The sequence below is a fragment of the Strix aluco genome, chromosome 8, assembly GCF_031877795.1.
Source record: "Strix aluco isolate bStrAlu1 chromosome 8, bStrAlu1.hap1, whole genome shotgun sequence".
Classification (NCBI taxonomy): domain Eukaryota; kingdom Metazoa; phylum Chordata; class Aves; order Strigiformes; family Strigidae; genus Strix; species Strix aluco.
In genome coordinates, this window is record NC_133938.1 from 27,898,765 (window position 1) to 27,922,125 (window position 23,361).

General features: G+C 43.3%; 1 protein-coding gene across 1 annotated transcript in view; it reads right to left on the reverse strand.

Annotated features, from left to right (window-relative positions):
* The window catches only part of TEDC1 (tubulin epsilon and delta complex 1), a 72,960-nt gene extending 51,927 nt beyond the window's left edge, over positions 1-21,033 (reverse strand). The window contains exons 1-4 of the mRNA XM_074832804.1: positions 20,885-21,033; positions 19,851-19,929; positions 13,773-13,975; positions 884-1,054 (exon numbers count right to left, since the gene is read on the reverse strand). Of these exons, the coding sequence (XP_074688905.1) occupies positions 884-1,054; positions 13,773-13,975; positions 19,851-19,929; positions 20,885-21,025 (594 nt within the window). The 5' untranslated portion in view covers positions 21,026-21,033. The remainder of the gene's footprint in view (positions 1-883; positions 1,055-13,772; positions 13,976-19,850; positions 19,930-20,884) is intronic.
* Between the last annotated feature and the right edge of the window lie 2,328 nt (positions 21,034-23,361).

Below are 23,361 nucleotides of genomic sequence, written 5' to 3' on the forward strand. Positions count from 1 at the left end.
ATTCAAAACCCTCTTGTGCCGATTCTGACAACTTTCTGATAAATGTTGTTCTTTGAGGAGAAATTTCTCAGAACTGCTCCTAGTCTCAAAAAGGTTTTCTGTGAAGGTTCTGGGTACAATACCAAAGTGAGTCCATATAGGTTACCTGAAGAGATATGAATGGAGAAAGGGGGCCCAAGGGAAACATTTACTGAATATCTTTTAGGACTATCCTTAGAACCATTTTTTAAAAATTTGTCTCTGCAGTCACCATCACTGTCAACTTTGGAACTGCAGGCTGTTTCCATCCTAAGAAGACACGATGCTCCCAGATGTCAGACAGGCATATAAAAATCATTCATAAATGGGAACAGAACTGGAATCTTAGCAGTGTAGTGACCAGTATTGATACCTGATTTAAAAGAGGTAGATTTTGGGTTGCGCTCAGATGTTCCCTAGTACTTCAGAAAGGGAAACTGCATTTTATTTTGCTGCTATTACTTTCAACATCCATGCGCAATATTTTGCATCCACATTTCCAATGAACTTAAGAGCTCTGTTTCACTGTTTCTTGTCTGTGGGACCAGAATGCTCTGTCTTGCTTTCTAGCAGGCATTTTCTGAGAAAAATGGAGACAGCCTATGGTTACAGAAGTAACTAATGTGCCAACCTGCAAAAGACAACTTTTATACAAGAATCATAACCTTACAAACACTGTACATGCTTCATTTTCTTATGGTTCTGCCCCACTAGGGAAAGGTGGGGGTATTTATATTTAGAGTAATTCACTTTTATCTACAGAAAATGCAGAACTAGCAAACAAGAATAATTTGTACACTTAGCACTAGCTGACAAGGCTTTTAAATAATAAACAATGCCATAGTGAGTTAAAAGAATCATTTACCTTGTGCAAAAGTTTGCAAAGCTCTTGGTGCTGAGCATGCAAACTCCGCCACTGGAACCTCAGCCTCCCATTTAACCACTGAAGGTATCGAACATCTACTCCGTCTTCTAGCCCATATTCAGGTGCTATTTCAGTTATACCTTTCTGGCTGTTAGGCAGATCATCTTCACACTAAAAGCAGAAGAATACCAAAAGGTTTTAAGTTAACTTCAACACTTTCAAATCATTCAGTAGTGAAGAACATACAAGGCAAACAGGCCAAAGAGGTAAAAAACCCAAAAAACAAAAAAAAGGAAGTAAGTTCCAGCAGTAGAAAGAAATAGTATTTTAGAATACAGGACTGGAACAGCCTAAACAAGTACTGAAGTCTGGAACAAATATCAGCTTCTCAGCTATGACGTGGTGAGCTGTCTCCTCTCCCATCTTTCATTTTCCATACCCAGGAAGACACAGTGTTCCTGAGACAGCAAGCATGTTCTTTACCCAGATGGGGAAGAAAAAAAAAAAAAAAAAAAAAAAAATCACATTTTGACTAGATTCTAATAAGTCAAAGAACATAAAAAACAGATTTAGCTCCTCCAGTGTCTTCCCAAAAGTGCTGCAGGCTGTATTCAGTGACCCTATTTCGTAAATCAATGCCTTATATAGGGACAAAATTGTGGGCCTGTGCTTATCCAGCTATTTTTTTCTCCATCCAGATTTCCCTTCTTGTAGGACAGAGGAAAAGAAATAATCATCCAGCTGACATTGGCCAGAAGTCCACAGAGGCACTCCCAGCTACAGTTGCACCACCTGTCTTGCCTTGTTTTGCCTTTCTCTAGAGTATTTGGAAGGAAGAAGGGAGAAGCAAAGAGTTTCCTTTTGCTCATCTTGTCACACTTTCCTTCTGCTGCAGAAAAAAAAAAACCCACACCACCACCTTCATCTTCTGGATGAAATTTCTGCTTGGCCAATGGCATAAAGCAAGCAAGACATTTCTGTCATATCTCTTTCCCAAAGAACACGGGGGGAATTCCACCTCCCCCAGCCTCTTGCACAAAGAGATCATTCACATTTACAAACAGATCTCTCTCTCTATTTTCAGCTAAGACTCCTGCAGTTTGCAAATTAAAAGGGGAGGAAGACATGGGTTGTTTTGCTTCTGATGCCAGTAACACCACTTAAAAGTAAGGCTGAGCTGTCAACTTCAGTCTATACATACAATAAACGCAATCCATAATTCCAAATTTTTTACTACAGCATATCATAAGAAGTAGAAATAAAACAGAACTGCAAAGGCCTGGTTGTTCAGAACAGGTGCTCACCAGTTAAGAAAGTGTCTCCCAGTTGTTGGACTCTCGGGACATTTCTTTAAAGTAGAAATTTAAAAAACCTACTTGAAACATGACTGTTTTCAAGAAAACACTTAGGCAGATATTTGGACCCATAGACCTTGATGATATTTAAACATGCATGCTTCCCTGCTTCACAGACTTCCACGTTCAGTAAAATCTTAAAGATTCAGTTGGCAGGCAGAGCTTAAATGTAATTCTAATTTGGAACCTAAACTATAAATGCAAACTGTAAAATGAAGAGTTTAATCTTGCCTTAAATGCAGATTTCAGCAGAAGTGTATTTAGAACTGTGCTCAAATAACCCCCTAATGCTTGTTTCAACCTAAATATCACCTCAGTTGACAAGGCCTCTAATACAACTAGTGTTCATTTTATTTATAAGCACAAAAATGCTGTTCTGGTCACATAACAAAATTCATCAAGATTACAGGTTTTTTCCCTTTGCTCTGTGGCTCAGATAAATGCATGCTATAAATCACAGGGGCACAGGGTTGGTAAAGGGCTTTTCCTTTTAAAGGCACAGATCTATCTTTTTAAGAAAAAAAAAAAAAGACAGTATCTTCTTTGTGGCAACTGCAGTGTCACTCTCTTTCCTCAGACACCTTCAGCCCCATGCCCCTAAATCAAAAGGCACTGTGTCCTAGGGCGTTGCAGTCCTAGCTAAATACCTTCATGGTTTAGATTGCCTTGCCCCCACCAGAGGAGGTTTCTGGACTATGAAACCATACAGATATGATTACCAAGTTGTCCATAAACATGATGGGCCAAGCAATTGGATATTAGTCACTACAGCAGAGAAAACGCATGCATGAGCAACACTAAAACACTTCACATAAGCCGCCAGGAAGCCGCAAGGCCAAAGACAGACTTGGGATTCCCAGATTAAAATCTGCATTTTCTACAATTTACAGTTCAACTCCAACTTCCCTGGTTAGAGGTTTCAGAATGGCATAAATACTGCTCTCCTGTGGATTCATTTCAGGAAGGAATGGCATGAGACTCGATTGCTCTGGCAGTACAGTGACAAAATCATGCAGAGCTAATTTTATTGTAGCAACCTGCCTTATTAATATTAAAATAAGGAAGCCAGCCAATGCATTTTTTAACAGGATCTCTCTATTATTTATTTCACAAACTGCAGAAAAAATTTACTTTTGCTATGAAATACTTAGTCTGGCATAAAGTAAACAAGGTAAAAAAAAAAGGTCTTGCATATTACACTGTGACCTCAATTTCTAGTCCCATCTTTACAATCTAAGACTATTTACTGCTCTCCCAGTGGGAGAAAAATCACTAAAATATGAGCCCAAGCTAGAGCCTTTGCTTCAAATATCACTGTGAATTTATCATTTAATCTATGCAGCAATATGGGTACACACCTACATTCACTTCTGAGATACAGAAATGAATATTATATAGTCAAAGTCACAAAGAGAACAGCTAAGGCAACTACTTAGTGCTCCCAATGGCCTCCCTGCACTTGGAATGCTCCACACCAGCTCTGGAAGAGATCATTTCATAGCCACTTAGCAGAAAAGCTTTTTGCTTGCAAACTGTTTGCTGCAATTAATGTTTCTCTTTGATTCTGTTTCAGAGAAGGGAGGTGCATTGACTCCAGCTACAGAACGGTGCCACAGGTTTGCAGTACAAAAGCCACATCAACACGTATCGATATTGGAGCTAGGTTGTCAGACTGGATGATGTGAACTCGCCAGAGCACCTGCGATTAGCGTAACTTAAGCAGGAGCTAGAATGAAGCCACTCAATTCCACTCTCACTATAACTCACCCCAAATGTGCTTTTCTGTCCTAAAAGCTCAAAGTGCTGCTGTTAGATCTCAATATCCATTTATTGTCAAGACTCAGAAAAGCAAGCACAAGCCTGATCAAGGTGACATCCATAAATTTACAGGAATTCTCTTCAAGCCAATTCCTGAACTATCACCCTGGCTGCACGTAGGCAGAACTTAAACCCAGCTCTCCTGTGGTAAAAGATCCAGGCAAATAACAAGCTAAGTGCCTTAATAAATACACATTCCAGGACACCACACATCACCATCCCAACTAAGGTAGCTCACAAACTACAAAACCTACCCCAAGCTCATAAATACGTGTCTGGCTTAGAGCTAAACACAGTTTATGTCCTAAGAGCATATACTTAATATATTTGCAAGGCAGCCCAGCATTCAGACTCCAACAACAACACGAGTTTTGCCCTAACCATTCCTCCCCAGGCTATTTCAAGTCCGGTTGTTATGGAAAAAAAAAAGATGCCAGATCTTTCTCAAAACGTGCAAATGGACTTGTGGTTAGACAATGCAGCAAGTGCAAAAAAGCCAACACAGTCCTCATGGCAGAAGTGCTCTGAGCAGACAAGTCAGATTCACGAAACATACTGAACTGAAAAAAGCCAGATATAAAAAGTACTTAGAGGAAAAGAATAAGGGGTAGGAGAAAGGAGGGTGTGAAAAGAAGACATGGTGATATATCAATTTTCATTCACATTCCACACATCTGAGCAAACAACTTGCATGCAACATGCTTAGAGAGAAATTAAAGATTAAGAAGTTTCAACTTTTATAGCAGAAATAAAGCTTTTCTTTTTGGTTTGAAATATAAAGCAATCCCACGTTATTGGAAATGGGAGAGTAGTTCTACCAACAGTGGATGGAGATAAATTGAACAAACACTTCATCATATAAATAGTTTATTGAAGAACAACATAAGCATCAATGTGTTTGCAGACATGTGAGAAGGGAACATTTTTTGCACTACTTGCTCCATTTGAAGATTTTAGTGACCTGGTATGCAGGTTGACCTTGCTCTGTTCATATGCTTTGAATTAAACAAACTCCAAAAATTGTTTTACAGCAAAATTCCTTGCAGGTTCAGCAGAGAACCTGCACTATGCCACAAGCAGTACTGCAAAGAAAACCTTTAGTTGTGCCACTTCATCACTCCTCTACACTTTCTGTATTTTTCCAATTCATATTGGTATCTTAATGCTTATAAATTTTTACCTTAATAAATTTAGTATGCCCTGTATGCACAACGGAAATGAAAAGGCCTATGCTGCCTGCATTGCTGTAAAAAAAGGCAACGGCAGGGCTAGTTCCCCGAGAGATGCTCTCTTCTGACTAGCAGCTGCCACCTGTCGGTACAGGACCGGCCCAGCCGCCACTGCCTCATCCCCGGTGCACTGTGGCTTTTCCCCAGACATCTTCCAAATCCCTCCAAGCATCAGCTCTCTGCTTCCATATTTGAACAGCCAGCAAGCAGTTTGCTGCTCTTCCCATGGAGAAGCAACCCTACTGGCACACGGATAATACCTTTAGCCCATGGATATATGCATTAAGTCAACTCCCTAACATAAATCCTTGAACAGAGCAAATTAAAGACAACTGCCAGTTGAAACCTCCAATGCATGCCCCCAGCCCACTCCTTACTTGTAAATCTGGGTCTAGACAGAAACTATTTACTCTCAGGTACTACTCAAATCTTAACTACACTAAGCACGCAGCCTGGTATCACAAAGGTGGGAAGGAGCATATCTAGATCCCTCGCTGCAGGACTCAGGAAAGGCAAAGCAATCACATAAATCAAGCCAATAAAGTGCTTCTGCAGCTTTTACTGAGCGCTCGTTCTGAACCGCTCATAATTCAGACAATGGTTTTGATGTGACATAACATATGTTAACCTGTGTAATTACAGATCCTTAAACGGAGCATAATTTTTTTTAAATTAAACACCGTAGCCAGAAATAACAGTATCAGACATGCTTCCTTAATTAATACAGCCATACATCTATCCACAGGAGGGGAAAATGTGAGCAGGAACAATTTGAACAGATGAATGCGAAAGGGACAACACTATTTTCATTAACAGCACCATCAACAACACTAATTGGATTTCCTCCTAGACAAGGTAGGATCCAGATTTAGACGTATGCATGGAAAAATAGGTGGTGTAACAAAACACTCCCACATGATGCACATACCAATTAAATATCCAGATATTTGCACAGAAGAATGTTTTCCATGAACATAAGTGTTCACAATGTAGAAGCTATGCTCAAAGCATATTTGGCAATTAAAAAAAAAAGTAAAATCCTGTGTTTCCACAAGGCCTTTTAGCTTTTAAATTTCAATGCCTGTTGTAAAAATTACTACTCACAACAGCACTCCCAAGAGCTCACTCTTGGCAAAGAGTGAAAAAGAGAAGGTGCTGAGGGAAGACAGAAGATGTGAACACAGCTCCTAGCCATTCCTGCCATGTTCAAACAAGCCTGTCTGGCAGTAGCCACAGGCCTGAGGCACTAAAGCAAGTCAGTCCCTTATCCCATCCCTCCTCACTCAGGAGGTTACTTAAGAACTCTGCAATAGAGCAAAAGCATGATGCCTTTAAAACAGCACAGCAGCACTGTCTAATCTTTGAAGCTGCAAGGTTTTAAAATAACATTTAAATCCCAAAGCTCACTGCATGATGTATTCAGCTGAAACATGGAAACAAATATACTAAAACATGTGGCAGGGTAGACCTCAACTCACACAGCACTGCATTTTGCAGAGCACAAGACATGCAACATAGATAATGCCTTGCACTGCATTTCCTCTGCCTGCAGCTGCAGCCCTGCTTGCCCACATCCATTTTGCTCCACTGTAGCAAGCTGCTGGACACGGGGTAACCAGTGAAGAGAGAAAGATGCAGAATGCTACATCAGCAGCAAATCTGGAGCAAGAAGCCAACAGGAGAAGAAACACTAACCGCCCCCCAAGAGGAGAGGCAGAGCTCTGCCATATGTAGAAGGCCTGCCATGCCCTTCTTTCCATGTTCCTTTTATCCTCCTGAGGGACAAGTGATTTATTTCAAAAGATCCTCCAATGAGAGTTAAATCCTGATGACTTAAAAGTGGGACACCAAAAGGAGAGGATGTTCTTATTTAAATCAGAAGGTACCAAAGGTACTGACTGCTCCCCGCCACTGGAGGGCAGGAGAGGCACTAAAACATCTTAAAATCTCTTGGTTTCCCCAAGAGACAAGGAAGGAGTTCCCTACACAGGATTTCACCGAAGTACGGAGTATCAGTATGACCACACTAAGGTGGTGGTCACACTGGTACTATTAGCACGCCAGTCCTCATCTTCCTCTCTTCACATGAAAGCTCAAGTGACTCCAGTGCCCGTTGGGAGAACCCCATCCAGAACGCATCAGCTGTAATGTCAGGTTCAAGAAATGTTGCATTTATTTGAAATTCAGACATTGCCAGAGAAACAGCAGCTTGAATAAATTATAAGACTTTCTGATCATTTCAGACTCCTCTTTTAGAGCATTTTACCTTAACATGCTGTCAAAAAAAAAAAACCAAACCACTAAACCACAACTTAGAACTGTATTCACTGTCAGGCAAAAATAAATGTTGTTGACCACACATTTTCCAGTGCACCACAGGAAATTGTTTTTCACTAGGAAAAAGGTTCCATGACAAGCCTGAAGCATGGAATTAAAAAAAACCACAAAAGATGAGAAAAAATAGCATGTACATATGCACATTCAGAATGAGAGAGACAACTTCAGCTATCACCTGTACCTTGTGCTTTAACACCAAAAAAAAGTGCATTTCAAGAGGCCAAACTGAAACGTGCTCCAGTTCTTGTATGGCAAAAACATATTCCTAATTTAATCACCTCTGACCATAAAGTATGTTTAAGCCTAAAGGCAGTATCAGTAACTATAAACAAGGTTCAACAGTTACCTATTCAGGAAGAGATAAAAAGTACAAAAGGCAGAAAGCATGATTTAAGCATTTTCCTCCCCTAGTTTCTGGTAGAAGCCTTTACAGGTCTGTAGCAGGCCCTGGTGCTACCCCAGCAGAGGTGGTGTGGAGAGGGGTGCAGCACACACCAAACACATCAGGCTGCCACAGGCAAAGCAGCACTGTGCTCAGTGGCAAAACTGAGGCAAGGGAAATTCTTCAGGAGAAACTTTAGGGACCCTGTGCCCTCTGTTTAGGTTTCAGGGACAGATTTCAAAAATGTATTCCTTAGCAGCTACAGAATACAGCAACAATAGTAGCAAAAAAAGGACAAAAAGATAAATGGTGAGAGCTACTAGGAAGATAGGAGGACAAAGAGAATAGAAGTGTAAGCCCAGGGAATAAGGGAGAGAAATCAAAAAAATGAAAGCTGACAGACTAATATAGCCCATAAACATCTGGAAAGTAATTATGCTTCTGAGTCGGAATCAATAGGTTAATAAAATTCCTTCCTCTGCCCCCACTGGAACAGGTGAAGGGGGGGGAAAAAAAAACACCAGAAAAATTTATATTTACTGACACCAGTGCCAAAGGTTTCCTGGTTTTCTGCTGGGCGAACATCAAGCTTGGCTGCTACGTTAACACTTTTCTCTAATAACATGGTTTATGGAACAGCAGTGACAATCAAGATTTCTATAAGAGAAAGGCATTTCAACAAGATTAGACCAGCATAAGCCTTACACTATATAGGAAATAGCCAGTGAGTCAAACTAGACCGTGATAAACAAAAGACTAATCAAACTGCAAACCTAAGAGTCAGAAGGCATATTTAGTTTCATTTTTCCCCACCAGAAGTAATTAAACTGAGTTGACTTTGGCATGCTAGAGACACACATTAATTCCAACTACAATAGCTCTATTTGTTGATTACTACAAATTCACAAAAGGGGAGGGGTGTCCAATTTCACTCAGAGGGCAAGAGGCAGGCAGAGGGAATTAGTAGAACCAAGAACCAGTATTTGTATAACATATCCTGGTGATAATAAGGGATATAACATCACTACCCCCACCTAAAAAATTCAACAGCCTCCACACATAATTAAATTATGGGGCACACATAGATTAATTTCAGCTGTAGAAATAATACCAGTACAGGCAGTATTCCTCCCTAGAAACAGAAAGAATACATGCTGACATAGTACTGCTGCTATCTGCACAAACCATCATAGATTTGGAGAAAGCTGTAATATCACTTATATTTAAAATGAGAGGCAAAAAAAAATTTTAGTCAAATACTGAATGAGCTAAAAAGGCAGGTTTATATCAAACAGTTATCTGCTTCTCAGAGAGAGAGAGAGAATAGGAGAACTCCCAGGTCTGCCATACAGGTTCAGGGTTTCATCTACAGGTTTTCAGATGTGTTTCCTACTCTAGGATTTTCATCTGTAAATAGGAATCAATGAATGGCACTTGAGAATAATCTGCCTGCGCACAATCACCAAAGCAACAACAGATGTTAAGACTGACATCATGGCAGTGCAAATTTGAGATGGAAATCCACATGGGGTGTAAAAAGCCTTTGAAGACAACATTCATCAATTAATCGCCCAGTGCATTAAGGCAGTAACAACAGGCAAGAACTCCCAAGAAGACACTTAAATTGATGTGAACCTCCAATTCAGATTGTACTTAAGTCTTTACAGATCTAATAGAATTAGTGGTTTGGTTTTTTTTTTTTTTTTAAAGAGTTGACCAATGCAAGATTTGAACTTTCACTTCCTGCCTCAGGAGTCACCAACCTGCTGACAGATCAGCACAGTAAATTCAGAGAACAGACTTGCACTACAGCAGCCAGGTACTAGAGTTCTAGAGTTTGACATGCACCATCCATCCCCTCTTCCCTCTCATGTTCCTCCTGCACAGCAACATGGGTTCCAGTCTGCTCTTTTAACTGTCCCCCTGCTCCGTTTATAAACATCACATACTGGAAGAGAGTGATGGGTGGAAGGCTAAAGAGGGCAGTGGCTCCTTCAGTCCTGCTCACTGGGGCATCCTGCAGCCAGCACACAGAACTCTGGCTCAGGAGAGACTGCAGCACTGCCCTTCGGGGGGGGGGGGGGGGCGGAAGAGCTGGAGACCACATGAGACAAGGTGCACTGAAGAATTTTCTTACCTAACACACAAAAGCAGTCAACCCATATAATCATTCTAGGCTATTAACCATACCTGTCCTTACCAACAACTACCTCAAGATTATATTTTTAAATTACATTAGCCACATTAAGCACTATCTCCTACCACCTTAACCCTTTCATCATGTTTTCACCACTGTTTAGTTTATAATTTTAGGTATCACTTCACTTTTGATTCTGAAGATGTAAGCACGTGCAAAAGTAAGCTTGTGGAAGCCTTCCCTGGCTCAGGATCTTAAGATTATGAATTCCATGCAGTGGCTGAGCTCCATGTCCATCATGTGTCATGAATACTTTTGTCCCTCTATAAATAACTGGCCTGAAATCCTTTAGAGCTGATGGAAGGGTTCAATTTGCAGGGGAAGAAAACTATGACTACAAAGAAAAAAATGCCAAAGAGTGGTAATATGAAATTAAATGAAAGGAATTAATTTAATTGGCCCTTAATGTGTTGGGTATTTGGCATATTATGAGCAATTTAGCAGGCTGTAGGCTTTGTCTCAAACTTAGGCTGAAAGCATAGTCAGAACATGATTGCACCCTTAATTTAGGGATTAGCTACATTCTCTCTTCTTCATACAATAGACCCTGCCCACTTCTGTAGATTTCAGACAAAATATTAAAAGCAAACCACATGAATATCAGTTTGAACTACAGTTATGCCTTGAGACTCCATCTTTTTAGATGAAGACAAAGGGTAAGGATTTTCTTCACATTTATTCTCACTGGTAGACCAACAGATGTGCTTTGGCAGTAGGCACTGGCTTTCATGCTTTGCTGATTTTGGCAGAGATCTCAGCAATGCACAGAACCAAATACTATTTCATGGATTTTTGTTCTGCAACATTTTCATTTCAGGAAAATATTTTCAATTGTTTATAATAACGTAAAAAAAGACTCCATGCAGTAGAAGATTTTTCAAGCTATTTCTCAGCTGAGAATTTCAGTTGTTTTAAAGAGCATTTCCCTTTTTTTTTTTGAGACAGATCTTTCTCTAGTGAAGCTTTCTTCTTCTCTTACCTTTTTCTTTCAATTTACTTAAATAGAAGACAGTTATGACTGCAGAGACTACACCTCTGTCATATTTAGCAACACCTTTACAATTTGTTACATATCTTCCAACACCTCAGCTTAACTATCACAAATGCCTCGTATTTAACATTCCCAGAGTCAAAATTCCAGTACTCCAATAGTTCAAGATGTCAGGTATCAAACCAACAATCTCACCTTCTTCCTTTCTTACTAAGATTTTAGGGGCTATATTGTTGAATGCTGTATTATTGAATGCTGAATGAGTAGACCTTGCCACATGAAGGTATCCCATAAAATAACTATCAAATAACAATATATAACAATAACAAAACTATCACACTTATATGCAACAAACAACAGGCTTTCATGAGTGGTTTACAAGGAAGTGACCTACTAAGCAAAATTATCTTCTCACCCACCATTACCTCCTTACATCCTTACCTGTGCATTCCTAGATCTTAATTTGGTTGAGCCTTACTGGTTGAATGTATTGGTTTTGTAATGCCTAGCTGATCAAATAAATGATAATACCTCTCCCTCAAAATTCTCTTTGTTTTAACGTAGAAACACAAAACACACGAGTTACCCTGTAACTACATTCTATCATTTTTTTCCCCATAAACATCTATTTTTATTGGAGCATGAAAATTTGCTAGATGAACACCGCACAAGAAACGTTGCCATTAACACAATGAGCTTTTTACATACACATGCTAACTCCAACTCCCAGTCTATAAAATTTTTGTCTGGCCTGTTGAAATAAATAATTTTCCAGACCCATAAACCTTTCCAAACACTGTTTCAGACAGTTATTGGATAAAAACATGAAAAATGTATTCCATGCTTTTTGAGAGACACAGGTAGAGCAGGTTAGAATTGCAGTGAAAGGCACAGCAATAAATTTCTCAGTGTGTCTCTGCATGGCCATAAGAGATAACATTGTATTACCATAGTTCTTTCATCTCTTTTTGGAAAATGCAGAACTTAAGACCTTCAGAGAAAATAACATAGATGCTGCCCCATTTCCTGAACTCATATTGCTGCTACACTGCACTCATCACTCTCTTGTAATAGAAATTAAGGACACAAAAAAATAATCTGCTACCATGCAAGAAAAAGGTAAGAGAAATTTAAAGTAAAAAGTTCTCCAGAAGTGTATTTTTCCTAAAGTCTCAAGGCAGCCTTCACATCACGGGAGGGCACCACCACTCACACGCAGTGCACCAAGCACCGCCTCTTTGTGGTCCCTCTTCTGTGCACCAAGCTGTAGTGTAGCAAGTGGTCTGTTTTCTCAAAATATGGTCAAGAACGTTGTTCATAGGTGACTCTTCCCTTTGAACTGTTTTCCACTTGTACAAATGTTTCTCTTCTGAAGACATTGTATCTATATCGTAGCTTTCCAAACCCTTACTTTCCCGCTTTGCTGTCCCCTGGAAAGATTCTAGAAAACAAGGCAGCCTACAGTCTAGGAGAGCATATACATAAGCATGACGACCACAAGGTCTTAGACATTATGAGATATCAGCAGGTAACATTTCTGACCTACAGTGTCCTTTGACAAAAGTGAGACAACTCTATGAGCCTGTCCTTTTGAACCAGACTGACCAGCAATTAATGTCTGACCAGATGAAGATAACTTAGAACAAACTTACAACCATCTAGAGAGGCCTTGGCCACACTAACGCATTGCATTGATCAGCTTAAATTCAGCCTGTGTTATCTGTTGTGTTAAAAGCAGGGACAGTTGATTTGCAACAAACAAGATATAAACATGGAAAACACAATCTTCATTCCTGAACTTCTCACTCTATGCTCCAGAGCAATTGTCTATACAGTAGCATGTGCACATGGTTTAAATGCAAGGAATAGATTTTAAAAGCAGTATTACCAAACATCACTAGATTGTGTTTTTGTGGGACTTTTTGCCTTTTTTTTGATTGCACACACATATATTGGAGCTAAAGCAGACAAAACAGCTATCCTTCGCTTACTTCAGAGCAGGCATTCTATGCGCTAACATCTTTTTATTGATGGAAAAACAACAACATACCTCACTGTTCTCTCAAGGAGGCTACAAGGTCATTAGTTACCCCAAGGGCACTGGCTGCCATTTGAGAACTTGATGTTTTTAAAAAGTACTATTTGCCTTAGGATTACTTGCTCTACCCAATGACAACATATGCAGCATTCACAGCAAACCTGTTTGCCTACGCTGTAGAACCTCCCATGCTGCAGTCTGGAAGCACAAAACTCAGAAGCACAGAGATCAATGACATTCACTTACTTGCACTCCTCCACAGTGGTCTCACCGACACTGGAAATAAAAATCTGGGAATTCAGACAGGGGTGGGAGTTTGAGAAAGAGAAGGAACCCAAATCACCTGCACACAGAAAGTTTAGAGAAGGGAAAGAAAACAGGTTCCAGGAGCTGGGCTCCTTTAATTTTTTTTAAAGCTGGAGTAAGGCATTTATTTGTAAAGGTACCGAGATACCACACATTACACACTAGTGACGAACACAGCTGCTGTCACAGAACATTAGTTATGGACAGATAAGGTGGAAGGACACAAACATGCTCACCGTGCACACAGAGGTTTCATCCCCAGTCTTTACTCTGTTCCGAGCCAAAAGCTGCTCCAAGAGGCTGAGTCTGTGCAGCAGCCAGGAAAATGCCAGCAGCAGCTCCCGACTACCCGCTGAGCCATCGGAGGGAAGTCGATAGAGTTCTGGCCTGTCATAGCCATGGTACCACAACGCTGATTTTACAAACCTAATTTGGTTATCTGAAAAGAAGAAAACAATTGAGAATAACACACTGCACTACTCAATGCATTTACCCATTCAGTTCCAGAAACCGCTGCCTCCTCTGAGAGCAAGATTTTTAATCAAGCCTAAGATTAGGAGAAGACAATGAAAAATATAGACTTTATCAACAACTGGTAAAGGACAGGAGGTAAAGGGTAAAAGATTTCTTTATGTTGCCCCATTCTGATCTACAGGAACTACTGCTAAGGAAAAAGAAGAAATTCCAAGTTGAGATCAAGTAATGGCCTCTTGGAGATTAACAAAGGCAAAAGAGGTAAATAGCCATCCCCACTATATCAGGACTCCAATTCACCTATTCATTTTTTATGAGCCACCAAGCATGGTATGAATTAGTAAACACTCTGAGTCACTTTACTCCTGAATGAAACTGGAATTTAGAGATAGCAGTTTCACAGCCTGCTGCAAATCTCTGAGCACCAGTGAGCAGGCAGAGATAATGCAGTACACCACACTTCATACCAGACCACATGGACTATCTAATTCTCAGGAATGCTCTGATCCGTATTTCTTCACACCAGCAAATGTTACCTGACAGATACAAGACAGGCACTACAGAACTGTAAAATACTGAGAAAACAGAGAAAATTATAATAAAAAAAAGGTTCTGACCAGTAAGCCTCAGGTCTGTACTAAGTCAAAACTATAATAAAGAACATAATTAGGGGGCACAATGAAAAACAATACATACTGGGGAAGAACCAACAGTTGTTGTAAAAGGAAGTCCTGCTCAAAAAAGCTACTGGAGTTCTCCAAATGCAACAACAAGCAATGGATTAAGGAAGATTCAACGAGTGCAGGGCATTTAGACTTCCCAGTGGGATTCAACTAGCATGAAGAAATTAAGGCACTGCAGCAGAGGGAGAGGGAAGGCCCTTGAATCAATGACAAGTGCCTAGCAGACAAGAACCAGAGGGTAGGAACTAATGGTGGTTTCACATGAGGGCTCTGTGCTAAACAGTTCCTGTCCAACCAACTCAAGATGACACACAGACAATGTGATAGTGACAGAAAATTTGGTGCTGATGTGATATTACTCAGTAGTAAGGAATGCAGGCAGCTTGTGAAGGACTGCAGAACCTAATGAGCTCAAGCTTTAAAATGACACAAAATTCTTTTTAGAAAGAAAGAAAAATGATGCACACAAGGGAAAAAACAATTCTAACTTTACTGACAGAGCAACAGGCTTGGAGCTGACTGCTGGACTCAGGAACACAATCATAGATGGTAAGATTTTTCATGACAATATCACACCTGGTTCTCATATGCATCCAAAAGCAAACTGAATGTGAGAAACCTAGAAAGGAAACTAAACAGAACACAAGGAACAACATTATACTGTTGTCTATATCCACTGTGACCCCACATCTCAAATTCACAGTGTTATTTTATTTCCTCAGTCCCAAAAAGGCTACAGAAGACTTGCAAAAAAGAGAAGGACAAGTACGATCACAAGTACAGGACAGCTTCATTGTAAGAACCGACAACGCAGGCCAAGAAGATGACTAAGAATGGATACAACAAAACTTTAAAACCATGAGTGCTGTGGAATGGGTGAATAGGGAACAATATGTTTGCACGACATTCACTACAAGAACTGTGAGCCACCAAAGTTAGCATCTGAGTCAAAACAAGTTAAAGAGATGTTCTTCACACACACAGCAAAACTCTGAAATTTCTGGCCATGGAACACTATGGATGCTGAGAGTTATACAGGCTCAAGGAGGAGCTGGATTTTTGGAACAGGACTTCATGGAAGCTTATGAAATATAAAGATATCCTTTCTGGTTTGGGAAGTCTGAGATGTAAATTGCTGGAGGCTGAAAGAATACCCCCCTGAAAGCATCCTTCTATACTTGCTCTGTCCCTTCCCCTGGGCATTCATTTTTGACAGCTGCCACGGCTGGATGGAGCTAGAGGAACTTTTAGTTTGATCCAGTTTAGGCATCCTCACAAAGTAAGAAGGAAAGCTGCTCCCCTTTTCCAGTGTAATGCTTCAGTATCTCCATAGGGTTTTGTAAAAAAGGTACACGCAAAAATAACAGAAAGTACAAACCTCGCACAATCAGGGATTGTCACTGCTGTCCTTAATTAACATACCAATTAATCACATTACATACTCATTTGCCTACTCCTTCCCACTTGTGGCAAAAACCTCCCTTAGCATTGACACATACCATAACCTTTGTCTAGCATCAACTGCTGAATCTCAGAAACCACATAACGACCAGCTTCAAAACAAGAAACAAAATAAAAATCCTGTTGCTCTCAAACAGAATTTGTTAATTACAAGAGACTTTCACAGTGAACTTGATCTGCAAAATGCTGAAGTTTTATCCACCAAAAGTAATACACAGCCAAGACACAAGGAGGCGCTACAAGCTGACCTATGCTAGTAGCCCTATAGGAGCAGTAGCTGCTACAGCTCTGCTGAGGCTGGAAGCAGCTGGTACCCAAAAAGAGTCACCAAGCCCTTTGCACCTTGACAAACCAAAGGAAGGTATATTGCTTGCACTGTTTGACCCACTTCAGGATTTAGGGAAACATGAGTGCAGATCCCTAAGGAGATGCCTACTTTCAGAGTGTTCCTCAGTTCAAATACACAGCTGAAACTTAAACAGATTACTACACATCTTCAGCAGTAGGAGCAGGAATACATGATTGGCCATGTGAAAGCTGCAAATAAATTTCTGAGAAAGACAATAACCACGACTGAAGAACAAAAGATCAGGAGCATAATTAAGCAGGTGACACAACGATGCAGAGTTACTAATTTTTTGCAGGACTAGTGTTTTGCATAGCAGAGCTTCTGGAGAGACACAAGACAGCTGGACAATTGGTTTAAGCCTAGCTTGTTTCTGCATTACAGACACAAAAAGGAAACCCAAACACCTAAATCACTTTATTTGCTCTTTCTGTAGAACCTATGAATGTAAAAACAAGCAGCTTCCCTTCACGATACTAGGGCGACAAAATGCCTACAGTTTGCTAAAAAAATCTTGCTGTAGATATGCACTCCAATCCCTCATACACAGGGGGAGCACTCAGAGATTTTATTTTGATCACTCTTGAACATTTTCACATGAGCTAGGTTTTCATGTTGCCCTTTCCTTTTCTTTGTGCATTTGTCAAGAAAGGAACTGCCATAACAGGTAAAGGCAGAAATACTTCAAGAGGGAAGAAGATCAGTACATACTTTCCTCCTTTTTCAAAGCAAACAAGCATCACATGCTGCCATCTGCAGTTCAGGGAGTTCCCCAAGAAATCACATATCAAAGAAAGAATAGAGAGCAAGCCAGGTGTTTTTTCCCCTTTATCGCCATTTCCCTGCTCTGATATACCACTCGGGACCAAATCCACCAAGGCAATTCGCCACCTGAATTTCTGTGTTGCTCTGGTTCTTTCTCCCTATTTCATCTCTCCCTCTGCAACAAATTGCCCTCACATGAGAAGGTATGATTGGTGTGAGTAACAGGCAGGAATTGCGGGCAAGTGGTCAAAGCATGGATCTAGAACTGTGGATCAAAAGAGCCTTTCCATGACCTTAGAGAAGTCGCTTAGTTTTCCTCATCTCTGCAGTGTTCTGCTTACAAGGAAACGGTACTCAGACGAATGGCAGTAGAGGCTATATAAGTACCCAAGATGGATTCCTCCAAAATGTGCAGCCAAGAGAGAAAAACCATCACTCAGCAGATGACACCAGTCACTCAAACACCTCCTCTTTGCCATCTTCTTACAGCATTTAATTAAGATTAGGCAATTTATAGAGAAAGACCCACACAGTCCTCCCAATTAATCCCCTTCTGCATGCACATTATTTATAAAAGTATGTTCAGCAAGTAAGACCAAGCTGTGGATGAACCTCAAGGTCCAGCTCTCTATATGCAAACTGTGCTCTTCTGCTTTATGTATCCTGAAGAATATTTTCAGTGAATTACAACATAATATTCAAATAAGGGTTATACATTAGCCTGGCAGGCTAAGATGGAACTAAATCAAGTACAAGAACAGACACAGATATATTACTTCATGCACTCAGGCAAGAAACACCTGCACAGGTAGTGGTATTATGGGAAACTACTTCTGCAGGAGAATATTTTCTGCTTCATTTGTCAAACAAACAAAAATATATTGCAGCTCCAAAAACTGAATTGCAACTCCAGAAAAGAAACATCTCCTCTGACTATCTAAATGCATATTGCACTGCTACCTCATGTGGCTATTCGGTTGTTAACCAAGTCCATCAGCTCTCAGCCTCTGCAAAGAAAGAGCAGCATGAAAACCACTGATCATGACTTCATCACTAAGGTTATGCCCGGAGTACTATTACACAGCTTACTTTGACTCGCACTCCACTTATGAGAGACCTATTCTTTGTTGTGCAACAGGATCCTGTACAAACCCGAGAGTTATTTAGTCCCTATGCCCAAGGCTTCCACTTCATTTGCATGAAATAAATACATGAAAGACCACAAGTGCTCCAGAGCAGGGACAGAGAAGAAAGGCAGTAAAATATTGATAGTGTTTGCAGCAGACAACTCATAACTTGGCCAAGCAAAGGTAATTAGTGTAATTTGAAAAACAGTACAGCTCTCCAACCTGAATTCAGCTTTAATCATCTAGTTGTGACTAAAGAAGTTTTTTAAAAAATCAGTTCAGCAGTTCTGAGCAGAACCACACATTCCTACCTCATAATCTACCAGCAGAGGCTGGGTTTGCTCTCTCTAGAGTCAGCAACCTGCCACATGCAGATGGAAATCCTGTCTCCAAATGCTACAGGCAATTAGCACAGGAGCAGCCCGAATTCAATGAGGCTGCACTTGTGCAGGACCACCTCCACAAAGCTGTAGGGGATGGCCAATAAATTGACTTACCATACACAGCAGATTGTGGATGAGTGGAAAAGCAAAAACAGCCAAACGAAAAATAGCAGTCCTGTGAGTAACACAGGACCATGCTGACTTCCCGCTGAGCTACCAGCAAAACTATGTGTGTTTTGCTCCACAATGAACAACACTTAGCCTTTTCTAACTCCGTTTATAGAGCCATCAGATTCCCACCTCTTTAGGAGCTTAAACACTGTTGTTTAGGCTTTTTTTTGCTTTCAAGGGCAAAAGTGGAATTTAAGTAGTTTTGGTCTGAGAAGACCTTTATCCATCACAGACAATCCCATTCTCAAAACTTCCTCTGACAATGAAAGGACTCTAGACAAACATCTTTCAAGAAAGAAGTCTGGGGAGTGGTATTGTACTTGGAATACCATACATTTAAGTAGTAAATAGTGCTCTGTCACTGGGAGAAGCCAGCCTGCATTCAGCTTCTCTCTGGATTAGTGGCTCTGTCCAGAAATGTTCATGGTCCTTCTAAAATAATCACACACACTTTTTGTTTTGTCTAGAACTTCAATCCAAGTTCGTATGCTATAATCCATGGCTCTGACATAGGACTTAATAAAAAATTAACCACAGAATCACGCATCGTACGGAATAGGGAAAGAAGGAATCAAAGGAAAACCAAATCTATCTCTGTAATTATCTCTGCACATGCTGAGAATGCATAAGATCATTGCAGAGATTTACCTGCAGTAAAATGTCAAAGGGAAGCAAGAACCCCTAGTAGACACAAGAACATTCCAGTTTTCTGGGCAAAGCAATCCAAAGAGGAGTAAACCCGCCTGCACAGCTGTGATGCAACAGTAAGTTGGTGGCACGGGTATTCAAAATGGAGCTTTCCTGACAGGGAGCAAGGAACCAAAGAATAGGTGCTACAGAACCAGTCCCGGTACTTCCCTGGGACAGATGGAAATCACAGAGTCAGCCAGACTGACTAGGTTACCTATGGCATCAGACTGTGTCCACTTGCCTCCGTGGATTTGTTTCAGAAGAGTGTAGAGCAGCCTCCAGAAATCCAGGCTCTGCAAAAGAGAGGGGTGGGGGGAGATCAGCAGGCAAAATGTGTGCTGTATATTTAGTCTTAATTAGGCAATTAAACCCATATCTGCGCATCAGTGGTTACATGTAAGAGCACACCTAAATCCTGCCAACACTCTTGAATTGGGCAGGTTCACATATTAGCTGTCTTATGAACGCTACCTACAGTAAGGTGCACTCAGAAAGAGAAGGGCCACTAATGCTGCCTGTACAGCAAGACCCAGCACTTCTACTCTGGGAGCATAGAGGAGCATGGCTTCCAAAATATCTGCTCTGATATAACCACATATGGTACAACTCACCCGTAACCAAACAAGTACTTGAAGACACTGAAAAGATCTGACCATGATAGTATCAAAAACTCACAAACAAGAGGCAGCACACAATGAGTTGAAACTGGAAATCATTTCTTGGCCACACAAGGACAGCATGCTAACAAACTCAAACAGTGATTCTTACAGTTGGAATTTCAGTCAACACTCGTAAAATGCTTAAAAATAGCTAACGGAGCAAGTGGGGCACCCTGCGCACAGGCCGGAGGCCTCACAAGCATCACCCTGTAAAACAGAAAGACCCAAGCCAGCGTACAGTAAAGGGAAGCAAACCTCAGGTGACACCAGAAAGGTGTTGCAGACCACTCTGAAATATCAAGTTTTAAGTTAAAACCACAATAAGATAAAGCCCTTTCAAGAGCAGCGAATCCCCTCACCGCTGTCCCTGTCCCCAGGTCCAGTCCCACTTGAGCGTCCCCGTCCCCCCCCACCCGGGACCCGGCCCCGCACGGGGACCCCTGCCCACCCACGGAGATGTCCCCCGACCCGGGCCCTCCCCGAGCGGCCGCCCTGTCGCTGTGGCCCCCCCAGGGGGGCGCGAAAGAAGGGGGGGGGGGGGGGGGTGTGCCGCTAAGCAACAGGGTGTCCCGGGGCGGCCCGCGCTCACCGCCTGCGGCCGGTCGAACCTGGCGCGGCGGAGGGTGTCGGGGGCGGGCCGGGAGCGGGGCGGCAGGGCCCGGCACAGGGCCCCGACGGCTCCCGGCAGCGCCCGGCCCCGCGGCGGCTCCTGCTCTTGGCGCCGCCGCATCGCGCGCCGCCGCCGCTGCCCGCCCTCAGCCGGCGCGCGCATGCGCAGTGCGGCGGCGCGGCCCGCCCCGCCCTTCCGCTGATCCGCCCGCGGCGGCGCCCCCTGGCGGCTGGGAGGGATGGCTGCGCCCCGCGCCGCGGGGGGGGCACGCGTGGGCCGCGTCCCGCGGAGGGCGGCGCTGGCGGCCGGCGCGGCCCCGGCCTTGTGCCCTGGCGGCTTAGAGCTCACTGAGCTTCCCTGTGCCTGAGGACAGAGAGCTCCCTGCTCGCCTCCCGTGGGAAGGGACCCGAGTGGGAGGCGCCCGGGGGGCGGCACACGTGCAGGTCACCTCTTGCCGGCCACGCGAGGCGAGGCAGGCTCACCCTGAGCCACGGCCGCATCCTCCACCCAGCCAAAACCCCCAGCGAGCTCTGCAAGCTTCCCCCACCCTTCCTGGCCGAGTTACCACAAAACCCCACTTCAGCTTTTCTAAAAATACGACTCTGCTGCTGTCAGACCAAGACGTCGTTTCTCAGCTGAAGGGAGAGCGCACGGTGCTGGCAGCAGGGGATCGGCTCCAATCCCCAGTTTCCCACCTTCCCCTCAGCTCAGGGCAGCTCGGCTCCCCGGGCGTACAAGCTCTTGACGGGAACAATCCCAGAGATTAATCCTTGGGGGGGCGGCAGGGGAGAAATGGTTCTGCCCTTTGGGAGATAGCCTGAGTCACTGAGAGAAAGTCCACCTCTTAGTTGGGATTTACATGGCCAAAACCTGGCCCTGAGATGGATTCCTGCTGCGGGCAGTACAGAGGGACAACAGCCGGTGTGTGCCACGGAGGGACCACAACTGGTCTGCTCCACCAACACAACGGGGAGCCTGCCTGGGCCTATATATAAGACCTGCTTGAAACCTCCACTGATGATTTCTTGGCCAATTACCCACTTCATAACTCATTTAATGTGCTACTTATGGATCTAGAATGATGCTTTCCCTTTTTTTTTTCCAACATCTGAACTCTATGAAACAACACGTGAAATTCCTTTCAGCTACGGAATGGCCTCTTGCAGCCAAACGGTTTCTCTCAATGAGGAGAGAAACTGCATCAGTCCAACGAGACCTTCAGCAAAGCCCCATTTCCTAGCATGAACTGTATTTGCACTCTTTCCCTCTGGTTGCTGCCTCTCCTGCCTCCCAGCCCTGTGCCAGGGAGTGTGGCCCTTCCCGACGCCGAGTGCTCCATTAGTGCTCCAGCCAGTCCCACGGATCCTGGCTGCTGCTTCAGCCAGCCCTGAAAGCACCTCTGGGTGTGAGTTATCCAGGCTTAAGTATTTTTAAAATATCTTCTCTAGCAGCTGTTGTCTCACATCCTCCTTTGTTCCTAATGGCCTGGAAAACATTTTCCTTATCCCTTGTCCAACTCTAGCTCAGCAATCTCTATCCGTATCTTTGCTCTCCTTTCTAACAGGTTTGGCATCTCCATACGCTTCCTTGCCTTTGGTTCCCAAGAGCCCATGAAGTCCTTCTTTATTGCCCAGACCCTTATCGGACCTGGATAATTCTCTGCTGTCTTTGGCATCCTTCTCAGTTTTCCATACCTTGCTGCTATCGGGCGCTGTCTGGTCCCTCCGTGACACATCGCTTGTCTATTTTCCTGTCCCCGCTGCAGTCTCTGGGCAGGAGGACCTTCAGCTGGAGCCAATTTCCTGTGTTTTCTTGACCATTCCATAAACCCTGCTCAAAGCCATCCCTATCCCCACACACATTCCTCTGTCTAGGCCTTTTCTTCCCGGGGCAGCTGCCTGCTTTGCTGCTGCTGAGACAAGGGCTCTCCTGCAGCACCATGCACGCAGCAGGGGGTGGTCCTGCCCATCACCCCCACGCTGGGCTCCTGTACCCCGGCCAAAGCGCCAGACCCTGGCCAGTGAGCACCATTACCCATCACGGGAGCGGCAGCTGGGATGCACGCCATCCCAGCACACCGAGATTCCCTGTGCTGCCTCTCCATCCCACTGGCTGGACCAGCCCTGTGGCGCCCTGGAGCCGGGCTGGCCGCCCTCCCGGCCAGTGGCCCCTGGTCCCTGGTCCCTGGCCCCATGGCTCCCCCGGCACGCAGCCCCGTGGGCGCAGCTGACACGAGATGCCTGGTTCTGTGGAGGGTTGGCACCCAGCCACGGGCAAGTCGGACGCCAGGCGGCAAATCTCAGCCTCTCTGTCACGGCACAGTGCAGCTGGGGCTCAGTCCCAGCATGTGAGGCCCCACTTATCTGCTCCGCCGGCTGCCTGGGCGGCTTTCCCAGGGTGGGAGAAGCTGATGGGAAGGCGATGGTTTCCTGCTGCAGAGATGGGCCCTGTGCTGT